Genomic DNA, 20,741 nt, shown 5'->3' on the forward strand with positions numbered 1-20,741 from the left:
GGGTTCAAATGCCTCCATTTTTTGTGCCTCCATCATGCCTCCATTTTTAAAAACTTAAATAACTCAAAATTTAAAACTTAAATGTCAAAATAAACCGTTAGATGTAATCTATGTTATTTTCTCTATGTGCCCATAAAAAATTATCACATTTTGATTTTGCTTTTATATGAATCAATAAGTTGAAAAATCAACGTCTAGAAATTATCCACATTTGTATACATTTTTACAAGCTCAAGATGACAATCAAAATAAAGTTGAAATGCCATAATTTTTTACACGTGCATAGATAAAATGATATAGTTCATATCCAACGGTTTTATTTTGAATTTTAAGTTTTAAACTTTGAGTTATTTAAGTTTTTAAAAATGGAGGCATGATGGAGGCACAAAAAATAGAGGCATTTGAACCCTCCTCTATATATATATATATATATATATTTTTTTTTTTTTTTTTTTTTTTGCAAAATGTGACAGCTGAACTGAAATCTATCTATGTATCTAATCTAGGGGTGGCAACAAGCTATTAAAGAGCGAGCTAGGTCACACTCGTACTCGGTTTGTTGGTGTATCGAGCTGAGTGAGTGAGTTTGGATTTTAGGTTCTGAGCTAAAATTATTACTCAAGACCGACTCGTGGCTTGTCCGAGCGAGCCGAGCTAGCTCGTTAATAGCTTGGCAGATTTATAAATTTGTATATTTTTTTTCCTGTTATATCTTAAATTTTCATAACACATTTTATCAATTATAGCTAAAACAAAAGAATATTTATATAACTAATTACTGATGAATACTCTTAATTCAATTATAATTAAGCAAATCAACTACTATAAATTAACTTTATAACTAAATTCATACATACAAATATATCAAAATCCTAAATTCATACAAACATATTCACAGAATAAATTCATGCATACCAAATCAAACAAATTTATACAAATTAACTTAATTGCTTATAATTAATTCACACATATTCTATACAAAATTACCAATCAACTTAAATACAGTCCAAAGTGCAATTGCCATAACATTGGCTATAACATCCATATACCATAATATCCCCAATCTGAAGTGAACGGATCCGATTAAACTATTAAACTATGTATATTAAATAGCTCGTTAATGACCGAGTTGGCTCGTGCCGAGTCAGGCCAAACTCAAACTCATTAATTCTGGCTCGAGTATGTAGCAAGCGAGCTAATTTTAACTCGATCCACTACCGAACGAGCTATTACCGATCGAGTCACGGGCGAATACCAAGCAGGCCACAAGCCACGAGCTTTTTTGCCGGTCCTAATCTAATCCTTGATAGAGGCTGCACTGCACTGTTTATCTACAGTACAATCTACAGACTGAATGACAACTGGGTCCCACTGAGCAGCGACCCGGATCAACTTTCTTTTCCCCTATCCTCGCGCAGCTTCTCCAAAAACCTCACCACCAAAATTGTCGGCTTTCTCCTACGATTTCTGCTCCTCATCGCGACAGAAGACTCCGTCCGTCTCACAAATTTCATTTGCCCTCCATCGGTCTCTTTCTCCGTCACCACCGGCTTGCTCCTACAATACCTGATCTCCACCGCGACAGAAGACTTCGTCCGTCCGACAAACTCCATTTGCCCTCCATCGGGTTTAGCCTCCGTCGGTCTCTGCTCTCCATCGTGAAAAAACAACTTCTTTGGTGCGATTAGCCTCCATCGCTCTCTTCTCTACAGTTCGCACAACCAAAAAAACCCACTTCTTTGGCACGATTACCCCTTTCCTGATCGTTCACAGTTGCATTTCTCTTAAGGTAAGATATCAAACTGTAGATATCCCTTCTTTACATAATACCACTGAATATTAATTGATTGCAGCTTTGTTCGATTATAGGGTTCAGGGTTTTTAATTAGGGGAAATTAGTTCCATGCCACTTTAAAATAATGAATTTAGGAAAATGCCATCTCAAAATTTCTCTTTTGCTAAATAACACTCCAAATCACATTTATTAAGAAAATTGCCACAAATATCATATTATTATACTTAGTATTTGTAATAAAAAATAAACAGAATATATTTAGTATTTTCGTATATTCCAAAAATACTCTCAGCTCTTTCCTTTCCTCGATGGATCTGATCAGAAATTCATCTCCTCTCTCCGTCTCCCATGATTTTTCTTTCTCCCGCTCCGCTAAAGAAGGAAAGAAGGTCGAACGCCGTCGCCTCCCTCGAACACTCAAGCCCCGCTCTCATCGTGCTTCCCTTTATCGATCCCTATTCTCTTATCGCAGCCGCAACCACAACTGAAACGGCATCCACACCGCTACCCCTACACTTCTTCTGCCATTCCTATGAATTTTGGCTTCAATTGTTGTTCTAAACTCGATTAAAATGTGGAATTGGAGGCTTTTCTATGATTAGTCTTGCTTTTCTGAGATTAGTTCTTTTTTTTTGTATTCTCTGCAATTTACTCAAATTTTAAAATGTAGGTTAGTGTATCGAAGCAAACACATGAGCTTTCTTGAGCTGGATATAGTAATGAGTATTGGACAATTGGGAAACCAGAGACAAAATGAGGAAGAAATAAGTAATGAGCTTCTTCCCACAAATGAAGATCAACAAGAAGATCAGAAGTTAAAACAAGATTATATTTTTCATTCTTTTATGTAGCTTTTGATAATATGTATCAGTAATGGGCTGGAAAAGCTTTAACAAATTTTCTGTAATAAAAAATATAGAAGTGGGTTTATATGAATATTTGTTACAATCTAAGAATACACCTCTTTTCATATCTGTTCTACTTTAAAAGCATATTCTGTTGTTCATAGATGATTAATATATATATATTTTTTTGAGATATAAGAATGGGTACTGGCAAAAAAAAGAAGAGAACAATGTAGCTATATATTATTTTTGTTTATATAATCACTTCTTTTATGATCTTAGCCTTCTTTGTATACCTGAAATGATTAATGATATTTGGTGCTTAATAATAAATAAATCAATTTAAGAACATATAGTAAACTTGTTGTGGTTTAAGAGTGTAATGAGGAAGCATTTCGTGAAAATTCGATTTGTAGGAAAAACGTGATAGTTCATAACGTCCAGGGGACGTTATAGACCATCACGGCCAGCTTAACAAAATCAAGTTACTGCTAATTAACTGTAATATAATCTACAGTTTTTATTAATATAGCTCATGCGTTGGAGAATATTAAACTTTTAGTAATGCATTGGGGAAGTGGTTCAAACATTTCATGCGAAGTGTTTTTTATTAATCTACAGTTTTTGCATATTTTTATTGTCAGATCTGTTTTTGCATTCAGAACATCCTTTTTGTTTGTTCAGATTCAATTATTAGAGTCATTATCATAATTTTCCCTTTAAGTTCTCTTTTGTTTTGAATAAATCTGATTCTGTTTGGCCTTCAAAGAGTTGCTATCCTTTTTTCCTTTTTTTTTTTCTTCAAATTAGAACCATTAATTTTGATAAAAAAAACTAAATCTGATGCACAAGATTACATGAGTTACAACACCTTTGTACCAGTTCAATTAGGACTCTTTCAATAATTTGTTTTGACATTTCTCTGATCGTGATAGACAACAACGGCCATAATTTTTTTCTATTTTAAATTTCACTGGCCGTGATAGACAATAACGACCAGCTCCAGATTTTATTTCAGTTAATTAACAGTAACTTGATTTCGTTAAGCTGACCGTGGTGGTCTATAACGTCCCCTGAATATTATGAACTATCACATTTTTTCTACAAATCGAATTTTCACGAAATGCTTTCTCATTGTTGATATATTTTTTTTTTCTATTAATAAAAATTTCGGCTGATAAAAGATATAAAATAATGAATTCCACGACTTTGAAAAGGCCCCCAAACTCAAGGAAGAAAAAACTACGGTCAAGTGTGTAACAAGTTGTCTTAAACAAGAGTAGTGACTCACTATACTTATCTTGAAATTGATAAGGAAATAGAAACCGGATTTGATTGTATTGACTTACAAGACCAGTAAAGACCAAGGACTCCAATAATAAAAAAAAAAAAACAAAGAACGAGACCATTAGTTTCGTTTTTCCTTGGAAATCTCATCGTGATTCCTTGCTCTGGTTCTGAGAAGTGATCAGCAGGCTTACCTAATTTCTTTCTAGCTCTAAATGGTACCTCTCCTCTCTTTTTTCCCCCTAATTATCTCTTTCTGTGGTGCTGCTGGTATCTGTGTTACTGTGTAGGTGAGGTCGTTTTCCTGAAAGGATTAAGAGCGTGTTCTCCTGCATATATAAGTTCATTTATTCTTAAACATGTAATTTTGTTTCACCATAGAAATCAGTTCAGATGCTTTTTTCAGCAAACATAATTTAGTAGTGACAATTAAAATCTGTTCCCGTTCTGTAAAAATTGTGTCCAATTATCTTTAATTTCGTCAAATTTTACTTGATTCATGCCCCAAATCGGATTTCTGTTAGACACAGATAGCTATTTCAGTGGAGAGAAGAGACACAAGACAAGCTTACTTACTCAATCAATCTTTCTATTATATGACTCTTAAAATTCGTATTTAAAACATAATTCAAAAACAACTAAAAACAGAAAAACGTGCAGTGCAGTAAATTCTGATCCTTTGTTACTAAAACTAAAACTGACATAACTTATTGTAGATAACTCCAAACGACTTGAAATCTGTACCATCAGAAACTAGACTTAAAAACACACGAAATAGACTCTTCATTTGCTCAGAATGATCTAGAATTACCCCTTCAATTCCTCATTTAAAACTGCCTTAAAATCTGTCCGTTTTTGTTTGAGTTTATTTTCCACAAATTCCTTTCTTAAACTCAAATCTCTTCCGTCCTTCATGCCAACTGCCATTTTGCATTTATCGAGCAAAACCGTGGGTAACGGTTTTGTGAACATGTCAGCTACTTGATCATGACTCGCTACATGATTCAATCTCACGCTTCCTTTCTGAATTTGTTCTCGAATGAAATGAAACTTAACATCGATATGCTTGCTCCTTTCATGATGTACTGGATTCTTTGCGAGTTCGATTGCTGACTTGCTATCAACTCGGATCTCGGTTGCTTCCTTTTGTCCGAGATTCAACTCACTTAGCAGTTTCCTTAACCACCATGATGCATATTCTGCTTCGCATGTTGAGAGTGTCACGATGGGTTGTTTTTTCGACAACCATGTGAACGCTGTGTCTCCCATAAAGAATACATATCCCGATGTACTCTTTCGATCATCTATGTCTCCGCACCAGTCACTGTCGGAGTATCCCACCAGTTTATACTCATATGTTCTCGAGAAAAATAACCCAAGTGATTCTGTACCTCGGATATATCGCAGAATTCTCTTCAATGCTTTCCAGTGTGTATAGACTGGTTCTTCCATGAACCGACTTACCACTCCAACACTGTAGGATATGTCTGGTCTCGTGCATGTGAGATAACGCAGACTTCCTACTAAACTTCGGTATCTTGTTGAATCGACTCGATCTCCACCATCATACCTCGAGAGCTTCGCACCTGGTTCCATTGGTGTCAAAACCGAGTTGCTATCTGCCATCTTGTTTTTCTTCAGGATGTCTTTCGAGTATGTTTCTTGCGACACAAAGATTCCCGATGGTCCTTGTCGAACCTCGAGACCAAGAAAATATTTCATCAACCCCAAGTCTGTCTTCTCGAATTCTCTCTTCATCTCTTCTTTGAAATTTTCAACAATCCCGAGATTATCTCCCATGAAAATAAGGTCATCGACATAGATAGCGACAACCAACAATTTACCTTCTTTTTTCTTCACATACAATGCATGCTCATATGGGCACTGTATGAACCCGTTCTCTTTGAAATACTTGTCGATGCGAGTGTTCCACGCTCGAGGTGTCTGCTTTAATCCGTAAAGCGCTTTCTTTAACTTTAGCACCTTATGTTCTTTCCCGACTTTCATGTAACCGGGTGGTTGTTCGAGATATACTTCTTCTTCTAGCACTCCATTTAAGAATGCTGACTTCACATCCATCTGGTATATTGGCCATCCGAACTATGCTGCATGCGAGATGAGAAGTCGAATTGTTTCCATTCTTGCAACCAGGGCAAAGACTTCATCATAGTCAATCCCCGCTTTTTGTTTGTAGCCCTTTGCGACAAGTCGTGCCTTGTACCTCTTTAACTCGCCTTAAGCATTCATCTTTTTCTTGAATACCCACTTTACTCCAATAGGCCGACTATTTTTAGGTAGTTCTGTGAGTTCGCATGTCTCATTTTTCTCGATCGACTTGATCTCGTCGTCCATGGCTGCTTGCCATTTCTCGTTCTTTACTGCTTCTTCAAAACTTATGTTCTCAGCATTTGCAAGAAGACATATGAGATGTACCTCGCTTGTCGAGTCATACAGATCTCGCAGACTTCGTATTTTCGGTTGTCGAGATTCTTCCTCATCATCGGTTGTTTGAGGGCTTCTTACTATCTCGATCTCGGAGCTTGTTGTCGATGTGATTGATGATTCTCCCCTTTCTACTATCACCTCGGAAGAGTTTTTCTAGTCCCACTCGCTTGCTTCATTTATCTTAACATCTCGGCTTATCATTACCTTCTTGTTTATTGGATCGAGAAGCTTGAAACCTTTAGTCTTCTTGTTATAACCAATGAACACAAATTTCTTGCTCTTATCTTCTAGCTTTGTTCTTCGCTGATCCGGCACGTGTGCATAAGCCACACTGCCAAATATTCTGAAATGTGAGACTGTCGGCTTTCTACCACTCCAAGCTTCTTGTGGAGTTTTATCTTCCAAACTCGCATGTGGACATCGGTTTTGCACGTAAATTGCACATTGCACAGCTTCCGCCCAAAATTCTTTTGGCAACTTCTTACTTTTCAGCATTGATCGAACCATGTCGAGAATGGTCCGATTCTCTCTCTGCCACACCATTTTGTTGAGGAGAGTACGGTGCGGTTAGGAACCTTCTTATTCCATGTTCTGTGCAGTATCTCGCAAATTCTGTTGAGTTGTATTCACCACCTCGATCAGAACGTAGAGTTCTAATAAACTTGCCAGTTGCCTTCTCCACCATGACTTTGAACTTTTTAAACACTTCGAACGCTTCAGATTTTTCTTTCAGGAAATAAACCCAAGTCTTTCTGGAATAGTCATCGATAAAAATAATGAAATATTTTTTACCGCTGAATGACTCAGGAGTGATTGGTCCACAAATGTCAGTGTGTATTAATGCGAGATGATCGGTTGTTCGGTATTCTGTCTTCTTTTGAAATGAGTGTCTCGAGTGCTTCCCGAGTACACACTCCTCGCAAAACTTCTCGATGTAGTCTATCTTGGGTAACCCATGTACCATTCCTTTCTTCGACAACTTTTGTAAACCACCATGGTGCAAATGACCATATCGCAGATGCCACATGAACGCCTTGTCTTCTACATCAACTCGTAAACATCTTTCTCGCACATAACACAGGTTGATTTTGTACATTCGATTCTTCGCCATCTCAACTCGTGCAATTACTCGCTCTTTCTTGTCTTTCAGTTGTAATACTCTATTTTTCATAAACACTGAGTATCATTTCTCCATGAGTTGTCCCATACTCAGGATGTTGCTCTTGAGATCAGGTACATAATAGACATTCTTAATCAGTCCCTTCAATCCGTTCTTTTGTAAATAAGAGATTGCACCTTGACCTTTCACTTGAATTTTTGATGCATCTCTAAATGATACGTGTCCATCTTCGACAACTCGCATTTCTGTGAACAAGTGCTTGTATCTGCACATGTGATTGCTCGCACCAGTGTCGAGATACCAAATTGTCTCATTATTGGTATCCTTCTCGTCATAAGCCATGATGAGGAGCCCTTCTTTCATCTCTTCTTCTGTGACCAGATTGGTATTTTCTTTTACTTTCTTCTCGGCGTAGCAATTTCTTGCGAAATGTCCGATTCTGCCACAATTATAACATTCGTCTGGATTGCAGTCCTTCGCATAGTGGCCATACCTGCCACATTTATAACACTCAACATTCGAGTGATTTGCCCGACCACCTCGTCCGCGACCTCGTCCTTGGCCTCGTCCTTGGCCTCTCGAGTTATGTTGGCTTGACTGCCCCTTTTCCTCATAATATTCGCCTTGACCTCGGCCTCTACCACCTCGACCATTTCCCGACCTTCTCTGCCCCGACTTCCTCTACCTCGGGAACTTTGTGAATACAGAACTTTCTCATTTGTAATTGTCGTCTTGGTCTGTAGGGCTTGCTCCACCGATTCTTTTTGAGTTCTTTTTGATCTTTCTTCATGGGCTAATAATGACCCACTTAGTTCATCAATCGTCATGGACTCTGTGTCCTTTGACTCTTCGATAACCACCACTATGTGGTTGAATTTCGTATTAAGAGAACGTAACATCTTCTCTACTACTCTCACATCTTGCAACTTTTCACCTAGTCTCTTCAATTGGTTTGCCACTGCCAACACTCGAATTGTGTAGTCTCCAACGGACTCACTTTCTTTCATCATGAGCGACTCAAACTCAGCTCTTAGGGTTTGGAGCCGCTTCTTCACTTTGTCTACTCCAACTGCCGAATTTTTAAGTATCTCCCATGCATCTTTAGAACTAGTCTCATTGACAATTTTCTCGAACATGTCGTCATCCAAACCTTGATGGATGACACTTAGCGCAGTTTGATCTCCATTTCTTTTCTTTTGCAAAACATTCATCTCGGCTAACGTGAGTTCGCTCTCATCTTCGGGCTCTCCAACCCCGTTTTCAACAATGCTCCATAAGCCATGATCACCAATGATTGCCTTCATTCGCAACGACCATTGATCATAGTTGGTTTTGTTAGAATTGGGTATTGGAATGAGACATTTGGATTTCTAGTGGCCATTTTAACTTGGCTATGATACCAATTTGTTAGACACGGATAGCTATTTCAGTGGAGAGAAGAGATACAAGACAAGCTTACTTAATCAATCTTTCTATTATATTTCTCTCTTGCTATATCTCTTACAACAGATTACATCTCTATTTATAGCCTTAGACATGACTCTTAAAATTCGTATTTAAAACAGAATTCAAAAACAACTAAAAACAGAAAAACGTGCAGTGCAGTAAATTCTGACCCTTTGTTACTAAAACTGACATAACTTATTGTAGATAACTCCAAACGACTTGAAATCTGCACCATCAGAAACTAGACTTAAAAACACACGAAATAGACTCTTCATTTGCTCAGAATGATCTAGAATTACCCCTTCAATTCCTCATTTAAAACTGCCTTAAAATCTGTCCGTTTTTGTTTGAGTTTATTTTCCACAATTTCTACCCATACTGATTTAAAATTTGACTAGATTTATGCCTCAATCAGGTTTCTGCTGGTACCAATTGTTGTATGTGAATAGCTTTTGGCTAGCTTCTTGTTTCTTTCTTGCATTACAGGCTCTTTTTTAAGAAGGAAAACACTCTTAACTTCAAGTTCTTCACAATAATTTCAAGAGTGAGGCTATGTTACTACTACTATGCATAACCCGGATTGGTCTGTACTACGGATCAATATTTTTGTTTTCAAAATCGTAATGGTTGATCCGAACTGTTCAACATAGTCTCCATATAAATATGTACTTGTAAACTGTAAAGTAAATTTTACATTTTTTAGAATATTTTTACTATTTTTTTAGATGGGTAGAAAATCACTGTTTTTGGATGGTCTGGAATTTTTAGTTCAAGTGGTTTTCTATCCATCTAAAAAAATAGTAAGAAAATTCTAAAAAAATATAAATTTAGTTTACAAGTACATATTCAAATGGAGACCATGTTAAACGGTTCGGATTGATCGTTAGGGCTTTCAAACCTAAGATTTGAGTCCATAGTACGGGCCAATATGCTCTATGCATAGTACCATAGCCTCACTCTAATTTCAAATATATATTGGGGTTATGGACTTAACTTTTAGCAAACTTAGCTGCACTTCACCAAGCCAGTTGTTGCGAACCGTATAAACGGTTTTGCTGATATACAAATTAAACTAAGAGCTTATAAGAATTTTGATGGATTTTTTTTTTATAGAATAGAGCATATAATGGAAAAGTCTTAAAAAGATTAATTTGATCATCCAGTTTTATGGTCAACAAAAGAAGATTGTACCCTTTTGAAAGAATGTGATTATGAGAATTCAAATTAGATATTTTAGATATTGAATAGCAATATAATAAAGTTTCTGAATTATTGATCTGCATACAGATGCTGAATAGTACATCTTGTTACTAATATTAAATTATTATCATCATCACCTGCATCAATCATCATCAATATGTATGAAGCAGGATACCAATTAATTTTGTAAACAATGTATTTGTTAATATCTTTGTTCAATTCTGTATGTAGGTTGTCTCATCCTCTAATTAAACCAATGGAGAATACTTCGAACGATGCATTGCCCTCGGATAACAACACAAACGACTTTGCTTTAAAGGAAAATTCCTACGGTATGCTTGATGTGACCTTGAACTACTTGAGCAAAGTACTGTTGGAAGAAGAAATTCATGAAAAGGATAATATGAACCCTGCTCTATGGGCCATGGAAAAAGATTTTTATGATATTCTTGGCCAGGAGTATCCATTTCTTTTGAATAATTTGTCACGTTCTGACCAACCAGAAGCAGACCCTACTTGTAGCTATTCCCCATGGCAATATCAAATTGGTTCTTCTTCCACAGAAGTATCTGTTTCGGGGTTCAACCAAGTAGCGGAAAAAGGAACAAATGTTCTTCCAAGTGCTGATAATACAGCGATTAATTTTCAAGCTAACATGAACTTGTGTCCTTCTGTGCACAAGGGAAGTGTTGATAGGGTTAAGGTCAATTTAGACAATAAAGAGAAAGAAAATCAATTTTCAACAATAAAAAAGTCCAGGGGTAAAATGAAATCCAATGACCAGGATTTGGACCTCATAGAGGGGCGCAACTGCAAAATGTCAACACCTAATTTAGAGGAACCAGCCAAAGATGCAATTTTTGATGAAATGCTCCTTTGCCCTGATTTTACAAAAGAAGCTGTTGGTCTAAGAGAAATCATGCAAACAAAGGCATGCAATGGAAAGAATATCCAAGAGAAAACTCATGATGTTAAAGATCTCCTAATCCATTGTTCTCATTTAATAGCTGCTAATGACCGACAAGCTGCAGAAGGACTCCTAAAAGAGATAAGAAAGCAATCTTCTCTTGATGGAAACGGGAATCAAAGGCTTGCCCATGTGCTTGCTGATGCGCTTGAGGCCCGATTGACAGTTACTGGGAGTGAAACCTACAATAGATTTGTTGCAAAACGGATTTCCACCACCGACCATTTGAAGGCCCATCGCCTGTGTATGACAGCAGCTCCTTTTTTGGGAATTTCTTTGTATTTTGCTAATCAAACTATCCTCAAAGCAGTTGAGAAAGCTTCAAAGCTGCATATAATTGATTTTGGTATCTTTATTGGTTATCAGTGGCCGTGTCTAATCCAAATTTTGTCTAACCGAAAGGGTGGGGCCATAAAACTTCGGATTACTGGCATAGAATTCCCTCGGCCAGGATTCCGTCCTGCTGAATTGGTAGAAGAAACCGGGAAGAGGTTGAAGGAGTATGCTAGAATGTTCAATGTTCCTTTTGAGTACCATGGTATAGCGTCCCAATGGGAGACCATTGGTGTAAATGATTTCAAAATTGAAACAGATGAAGTGCTGATAGTTAATAGCATATACCGCTTCAGGCAGCTTGGAGACGAAACAGCTGGCTTAGATTGCCCGAGGGATAAAGTTCTTAAACTAATAAGGCATGTTAGACCACACATTTTTATTTTCGGAAACTTTAATTGGGCGATTAGTCCCTTATTCATCACACGCTTCAAACAGGCCATGTCCATTTATGAAACACTGTTTGATTTACTGGAAACATTAATTCCACGGGACGATAAGGTAAGGCAAATCATAGAAAGAGATGTGTTTGCTCGTGACGCTATAAATTACATTGCATGTGAGGGGACAACTCGGATAGAAAGACCCGAGACCTACAAAATGTGGCACCAAAGGATAGTGAGGGCCGGGTTTGAACAACTACCACTGGATGCAATCATTGTGAAGAGATGTAAGGAGACCTTCGGAAAATTTTATGATGACAAGAGGTTTTTTGTAGAAGAAGAAAGTAATTGGCTTCTTCAAGGATGGAGAGGAAGAATACTTTATGGTCTTTCCACCTGGAAACCAAAGTAGTAAAGTGCCTCTGATTCTCGTTGATGCAGCGCACATAATACACATAATAAGGCGAACTCAAAAAATGGAATTCTGATTCATCTACTATCTGCATTATTTACATTAGCAACTTTCATTAATTTTTGTTTAGTTGAAATGTAATATAGATTTAAATTATCCTATATTTATGCATCATTTCTGTATATAGCAACTTCTATGGTTTTTTTTTTTGGTTAACATAAATATATTGTAATTTCGTATTACGTAAATTCTTGATGTTTCAATGCTACACACAATTTAAAAAAATCGGCATCTGATCAAATTGTCAACTGCTAATATTCTAGTCAAGATTCTAGTAATAAATTGAGTCGGAAGTCGACAGCCTTAAAAAACTATTGAATTATTATTTCATCATACATTTGCCAATCATTATTTCTCAATTATTGACAACTTATTTTGAGGTCCATTTTTTGTGATTATTTAAGACATAATAAATGACATTAGCACCAATTCTGCAATGATATAAATATTCACCTTCGTCAATTGCCATGACGAGTTCGTAAAGGCCGGAATCTTAGAGGAACCACAGTTTTAGGATTTTTCTCCTAATCAGCTGCCCACATTTTTATTTTTACCAAAAAAAAAATTATTTTATTAAAAATAACCACGGTTTGGCGGTATTTTTAAAAATACCCAACCCGCGGAAAAAATCCGCAGCCCGGGATTTTTTTTTTAGGAGATTATGTTGTTCAGTTTGTTTGGAATTTAGATTAGTTTGAATTCTTAAGTTGGAGGTTTGTATGAATTTTATTTGTATGAATTGTTAATTTAGAGTGCTTCTGAGCTCGACTTTGCACCTCTGGTTAACATAGTAAAACATTTTCAAAAATTATGAAAATTGACCGACATGCAGTCTTGAGATCGTAGAACAAGACTGTGAAGTTTCATACAAAATCTCAAAACAGATCGCGAGATATCATCTCTCGAAAATTGCCCGAACTGCTGAAGGAGTACTTCTGAGCCCAACTTTACACCTCTGGTTAACATAGAAAAACATCTCTAAAAATCATGAAAATTGATCTAAATGTAGTCTCGACATCGTAGAATATGACTGTAAAGTTTCATACAAAATCTCAAAACAGATCGTGAGATATCGATTCTCAAAAATTGTCCGAACTACTAAAGGGTTTCATTCTGAGCCCAACTTTGCACCTCTGGTTAACATACCAAAACATCTCCAAAAATCATGAAAATTGACCGACATGCAGTCTTAACATCGTAAAACATGACTGTAAAGTTTCATATAAAATTTCAAAACAGATCGTGAGATATCAGCTCACAAAAATTGCCCGAACTGCTAAAGGGTTTCATTCTGAGCCCCACTTTGCACCTCTGGTTAACATACCGAAACATCTCCAAAAATCATGAAAATTGACCGACATTTAGTCTTGACATCGTAGAACATGACTGTGAAGTTTCATACAAAATCTCAAAACTGATCGTGAGATATCGGCTCTCAAAAATTACCCGAACTGTTAAAGGGTTTCATTCTGAGCCCCACTTTGCACCTCTGGTTAACATACCAAAACATCTCCAAAAATCGTGAAAATTGACCGACATGCATGTCACCAATTTTCACCTCGGTCAATTTTCACAATTTTTAGAGATGTTTTGGTATGTTAACCAGAGGTGCAAAGTGGGGCTCAGAATGAAACCCTTTAGCAGTTCGGGCAATTTTTGTGAGCCGATATCTCACGATCTGTTTTGAAATTTTATATGAAACTTTATAGTCATGTTTTACGATGTCAAGACTGCATGTCGGTCAATTTTCATAATTTTTGGAGATGTTTTGGTATGTTAACCAGAGGTGCAAAGTTGGGCTCAGAATGAAATCCTTTAGTAGTTCGGACAATTTTTGAGAATCAATATCTCACGATCTGTTTTGAGATTTTGTATGAAACTTTACAATCATATTCTACGATGTCGAGACTACATGTCGATAAATTTTCATGATTTTTAGAGATGTTTTACTATTTTAACCAGAGGTGCAAAGTCGAGCTCAGAAACACTCTAACTTAACAATTCATAAAAACCTCAAACTTAACAATTCAAACTAATCTAAATTTTAAACAAACTGAACAGCATAATCTCCTAAAGAAAAAAAAAAATCCCGGGCTGTGGATTTTTCCGCGGGTTGGGTATTTTTAAAAATACCGCCAAACCGTGGTTATTTTTAATAAAATAAATTTTTTGTTGGGTAAAAATAAAAATGTCGGAACCAGCTGTGTTACCGCTCCTTCTCTCGCTATCTGAAATTATCATTGGTCTATTTTTCGGACAGTGGCAACATAGTTGCTATAACATTTCTAATATCTCACTCAGTCACTAAATTGAAATTGATTTTTTGAATCAGTTTCTACCATGTATAAATTTTAATTCGTAATTTGGATGGTCAATTGCCCAAAAAAAATAAAATAAAAGTTGAAGTTAATTTTGAATCAACTTGTTATTATGCGCAACATTCAGGGCTTGTTCAGACGAATCACTGTTTACTGAATTTTTTTTTTCCCACGGGAACAGTGTTTTTCAGTTTAATTCCCGTGCCCATACCCATTCCCATTTGTCGGCCGAACAGGCCTCAGAAAGCATATCCCCAAATTTAAATAATTAAATAATTCAAGGCCACAGATGCATGTAATGGAGCTCCAAAGGGTAACACTGCCTATTGACGGTGAAGCAGGAGCCCGTATATTCTGCAGTAATTTAAAATGTGAGTTTAAAATTCATAATATATGTATAAATTTATAAGAGTAAGGCTACGGTGCTGTAGGTTGCATAGAGGGCCTCTATGCAACGGCTCAATATTCAAGTTTTCAAAATCTAACGGTCGATCCGAACCGTTCAACATGATATCCATATGAATATGTACTTGCAAACTAAATTTTATATTTTTTAGAATTTTTTTACTATTTTTTTAGATAGGTAGAAGATCAAATATCTGAATGGTGCAGAATTTTTTAGATCAAGTGATTTCTACTTATCTAAAAAAATAGTAAAAAAATTCTAAAAAATGTAAAATTTAGTTTGCAAGTACATATTCATATGGAGATCATGTTGAACGGTTCGGATCGACCGTTAGGATTTTGAAAACTTGAATATTGAGCCGTTGCATAGAGGTCCTTTATGCAACCCATAGCACTGTAGCCTTACTAAATTTATAAATTTACGGAATTGATTTAAGATTTTATGTCAATTTATATAAAGAACCTCAATTTTTGAGTTATCTTAAAACGATGAGAATTTTTACATATAAAGTAGAAGTAGGGGTGTCTACGAAATCCTTTTAACCGTTTATGTGAAATGTATTATTTTCAATAAGGTGGGTATCAATTAGATTTTTTTTTTTGTTAACTTAATGTATATATGTATTGTTGGAAGTGTTTTATAAGTCAAATTGTATGGGTTGAATAGTTTAATTCTGAAATTAATTATGGATTAAATGTTATTGGACTGCATAGTTAATGGATCAAAAGGATATGTTCTTTGAAGAGACTCAACTGAAATGGTGCGTCTAATTGGTGCAAATTTTTTTTTTTTAATATAAATATGCAATAGTAGTTTGGATTTCATCATTTATCCTATTCACACTTTTTCATAAAACTGAGAGAGAAAATATGGAGCTGTTAATCGGCGCTAGTATTTCGACTCACAATTATTTTCAATTTATTTGTATAAATACGGGTAAAGACGTGACTACTCTTAAAACTAGATGAAGATCTCTACCGAGCATCCAGAGGAAAAATTTATACTAGATTTAATTTTACACTTGAATCTTATTTTTTAGTATGAACAATTAATAAATTGAATTGAATTGTTGTACTTTTATTACGGGAACAGTGTTGTGAAGAAATTACAGCTAATTTGTGTTGTTTTTCTGTTTTTCATGCAATAATTTGATTCTTGGTGAAAACCTAACTTAACTAAACTATATAAAAATTAAGGAAATTGGACTAATATTAGAGGTAAAATCTTATGTAAAAGTCTATATAAAAATTTACGCCTGTCTGTTATCCAATTCGTATCCACAATTTTAAATGACAGACATATAATTTTTTTCCCTTTTGCATAGAGATCTCCCGATTTTTTTATTAATATCTAAAACATATATGAAATTTCAGAAATTATCCAAGTTTTCCTCGTTTTTTCGAAATCTACCCAAACCGTAAATTTTTTTGCAGTTTAAGACTGAACTACCGCAAATTTGCAAACAAAATTTGCGGTTTTAAAAAAAAACCACTATAGTTTTTTACGGTTTCAATTTTTTTTGCATTTTTCATATTTTTTTAGTTAAATATAAATATTTATAATTTATTTATTTTTTGTATTGAAATATTAGAAATATTTTGAAAATAGATGGAATACTATATAATTTGATTTATTAGAAATTAAATGTACTAGAAGGATGACAATATTTTTTGTATTTACTTAGAAGTGACTTTTGAACCGGGATTGATAACTCAGAATCCAAGCATTTTTATTTTTTTCAATAACACATAAAGAAATATATTAATTTTTTTTACAGCCGCAAAAATTCGGCATGAAAAATGTTGATCCGGATTATTTGTAGTAGTCTTTATAATAAATCAAATTATATAGTATTTCATCTATTTTCAAAGAAATATAAATATTTTTAATATTTAAATACAAAAAATAAATAAATTATAAATATTTCTATTTAACTAAAAAGATATGAAAAATACAAAAAAAATTTGCAACCGCAAAAATTATACCGGTATATTTTTAAACAACAAAAATATTTTTACATTTTGAAATTCTAAAACCACAATTTTTTTTTTTGCAATTTTAGACTGAATTATCGCAAAAAAAAATTTACAATTTAGATAATTTTCGAAAAAACACGAAAACCTAAATAGTTTCCGAAATTTTTTGGATATTAATAAAAATTTCGGGATGGAACACCGCTGAAAGGCAAAGGTTCACGGAACATCTCCGGTTTGTTGTTAAACGGAGACTATAACAGGTATAGTTGGTTAATTTCACGGTGCACCGAGCCACCGACTGAGTAGGCGCGAAACCACAAAAATTTCCCGCCATACGTGTAGACTAGTAACTAGTTCGACTGTCTGAGTTTCCATCCTTGCCCCTGTAATATTCTTCTGTGGCGAGCGTACATGTTCAAACATGCGGCGAATCAAACCGCATTAGGATTTAGGGCTGTCTATCCTTCTAATTTCTAATTTCTAAACATAGTAACCATATTCACATTTAATTCGCGAATTAAACAGTTTTGAGTCTTCAGCATGTATTATTCGGTAATTTGCGGTAATTTGCTAATTAAATAGTAAGTTCATGTATTATTCGCCAATTTTAAGGATTTTACAAATTAATTGTGATTTATTCAGAAAAGTTCATCAAAATCTCGCCGCGTCTTCACGTATTATAGAACTCTATGTTTTTTCCCATTTGATAAATTACCCTTTTCTTCACCAAATATTATAAAGTTTGCCACTCATTATTGTCTCTTTTCAAATTTTCATGTGCATTGGACACCACTCTGTGGCATTATTAATATATGAAGAAACTTTGAGGTTAATTTTCTTACGTCAATAATTTTCAATATGTGCACCTAGAAGAGCTATATTAAGAAACTTTGGATCACATGTTTGACCAAAATAAGTCCATAGAAGGTTGTTTACTTGTTTGTAAATATGTTTTTGAATTTCAAAGACGTTTGTCAATACACTAAGTATTAATTATAGAGGAATGTTGTTTCGTAATGAAACAGGTGAAATATATTCACTTTTACAACAACAAAAAAAATTATAGAAGAAATAAGTCACTAATTGTCAATTTTTTTCTAACTTTATTATGTATTATTTCAAAATTATATTTAAATTATTTCTGAATCACAAATTTTTGACACTGCCAAACTTTTCCGAATAATTAAGTTGTCACTCAAATGATCACAGGAAACAATCACAGAAGAACTTCCATTGATATGATCGAAATTTTAAGTGCATTTGGTGCACCATTACCCAAAAGTCCATTGTTTATTTGCTGTAGGGATGAGTTAAGAAATAGCACTAAGTCACGGTGCACAGGGTAAATTCTGCTCCAGTCCCATTGCCAGACTATTAAACCCTTCCCTCCGCCTCAATCTCTCCCTGGTGCGTGCCCTATTTCTCCATTCTTCAAGCGACCGCTCTACTCACCAGCAAGGTCTCTTTCTCTCTCGCTCGCTCGCTCGTTTCTTCTTCGTTTTTTGTTTGATTTTTTGTGTAAGTAGGTCGCTCCCAAAACATGCTTATAATTTTCTCGATCCACGATTTTGTTCATTAATTTGGCTTTCGCTTATCAACCTGAAACCTTGTTCCATTAGTTTAGGCTAAATTGCAATCATAGGCAAAAGTTTGTGGACAAGTCGACTAATCTTGTAAATCTAGCAGATCTGGCTTTCATCATTACTGTTAATTCGAGCCGTGTTGTTGCTTTCAAATATTTTAACCACAAAATGGAGAATTGTTCCTGTACTAGCCTGATGCATCTTGCTTTGAATTTGCCCAAATAAGTATTTTTATGTGTTTCCTAACTGAATTCTTTACCAACCCTTCTCTTGTCCCAAGATATCTAAGAAAGGATCATTTCTTTTTTATTTATAGCAAAGTCAAGTAAATTTACCTTTCTTTTGAAATCTTTATCTTCATCCTTTTGAAGAGAATGGACACCTCCAGTCCTGCAGTTTTTGTCAATGGTGAAATCATGAAGTTGTACATGGGCAGGCGAGTTCGTACTGTGGTTCAAGTCGTGCGAAATGAAGGTGGTGCAGTGGTGGGCCAGTCGACTGACAACCAACAGCTAACTGTTAAGGGAGGTGCCACATCTGTACCAGTGACACATTTCATGGAGGTAATTGGTATTGCTGATGGACCCCAGTCAATCCGTGCTGAGATTTGCAGTGACTTTGGTTCCAATTTCGGTAAATTGTTCTATCATTGACTGAATATTCCATGACCTGTAGTCTTGTTACATATAGTGGACCAAATTAAATTTGCTTGATTTGTGTTTGTTTTCGGTATATGATTAAGGTTTCATTGTTGAATTTGGTACAAGCTTGATAAGATTTTTTGGACCAAAGCCCTAGTTCCTCTAAAAAATTTCACAAAATTTATATATTATGTTCAAAGAACTAGTACATTTTGTTTAAAGAGTTGTCTATGACTAGTTTTTTTTCATTTGGGCATGTTTGCTACAATAGCAAAAAAAAAAAAAAAAAAAAAAAGAAGAAGATTATGTTTGCTACAATAGTATAATATTTACTGGGCCTTGCATAAATCATATTATTATCGCTATATAACTAAGATTATTTTTATTCTTTTCATGTCAGATACATCTTCGTACAATGGACTATGCAAGCTTGCCAATGGTCAATTCAAGAACTTGTTCCTGTAAGGTGAATTAAGTGTTCATTTATTTTAGAAATCATGGTCTGAATTCTCAATGTGAGAAATACACATGTTTAGTTTTTTAATATAGTACAACAGTCGAGTATCTTGTGGGGTTTTGTAGCTGCAAACTCTGTAATGACTTCATCTCTAACCTTAATGTCTATTATTCTTGCCTTCTCTCAATTGCATATTCTAGTGCAGTATTCATACCTATTTTATTCAAAGATTAATATCGGTGGATTTTGGTAAAGTCTTGATGCTTGGTTGTAGAACTAAATGCATCTTGTGGGGTCAGCAAACAACACTACATATCACAATCGTGTGATTTTTTTTTTAAATAGCATCAAATTTAACTATTTCAACGAAACAAATATATTGGATTTGATTGTTATGAAAAACTTTTTTGCTCCATCATACTTACTGCCTGGATAGTAAACTGTAAATTGTTTCCGGTAGAGCTGTTTTTCCGTAAAAATCAAATTCAGTATGCTTTGTTGAAATATTTAAATTTGGTTATATTTATAAAAAAAAATCCAATTGTGCTATGCACTTTTTTTCTTTTGAGTAATCATTCAGTAATTTATTATGCTACTCTGTGAAACAAGATCTATAGGTCGCTCTGTTTATATGTAATTTGCCAGAAACATCTCGAGGGGGATTTTACAATGAAAGAGTGAAAGCATGACACAAATTGAAATGCAGAAATGGAATAAAATTGTGGAAAGCCAATAAAATTTTAGACTCCGTTAATTAAAAATTAATCTAAAGTTTAGGAATGAAGAAAAGGATATTTCTAACTTTTTCTCGCCAATTTTAGAAAGGGACAATGTAAAATTGATGAAAGAAAATTAACATAAATTTTGAAACAACCACCATCAAGACTATTTTTGTATTCGATGAGTTCTAGGACTGTTTAGTCTGCTTTAAGATCAGTGTGCACAAAAATTAATATAAATATGTATGAATATTAAAGCGGCGGAGTATTTGGATCTTAAAATAGGTAAGACGGAGTGTATGGATTTTAAAATAGATAAGACGGTTCTGAAGTTTATTGAACCCAAAG

General features: G+C 34.9%; 1 protein-coding gene and 1 pseudogene across 2 annotated transcripts; both read left to right on the forward strand.

Annotated features, from left to right (window-relative positions):
* Window positions 1-10,472: 10,472 nt before the first annotated feature.
* On the forward strand, window positions 10,473-12,233 carry LOC144572222 (scarecrow-like protein 14 pseudogene; annotated as a pseudogene).
* A 6,081-nt stretch (window positions 12,234-18,314) lies between these two features.
* Window positions 18,315-19,861, forward strand: LOC144572364 (replication protein A 14 kDa subunit-like). Of its 2 annotated transcripts, none has more exons than XM_078321909.1 (3): window positions 18,315-18,452; window positions 18,948-19,209; window positions 19,618-19,861. In XM_078321909.1, the coding sequence occupies exons 2-3, from the start codon at window positions 18,951-18,953 to the stop codon at window positions 19,680-19,682; spliced, it is 324 nt and encodes a 107-aa protein (XP_078178035.1). In that variant the 5' UTR covers window positions 18,315-18,452; window positions 18,948-18,950; the 3' UTR covers window positions 19,683-19,861. The 2 variants fall into 2 exon arrangements, with proteins under 2 accessions (XP_078178035.1, XP_078178036.1); XM_078321910.1 differs by having other exon boundaries at window positions 18,382-18,511.
* Window positions 19,862-20,741: the final 880 nt, after the last annotated feature.

Source organism: Carex rostrata, chromosome 20, assembly GCF_964058835.1.
Source record: "Carex rostrata chromosome 20, lpCarRost1.2, whole genome shotgun sequence".
Lineage (NCBI taxonomy): Eukaryota > Viridiplantae > Streptophyta > Magnoliopsida > Poales > Cyperaceae > Carex > Carex rostrata.

Coding starts and splice junctions, on each gene's coding strand:
- LOC144572364 (XM_078321909.1), top strand. CDS start 18,951: ATGGACACCTCCAGTCCTGCAGTTTTTGTCAATGGTGAAATCATGAAG. Junction 19,210..19,617: donor TGACTTTGGTTCCAATTTCG/GTAAATTGTTCT, acceptor TTTTCATGTCAG/ATACATCTTCGTACAATGGA.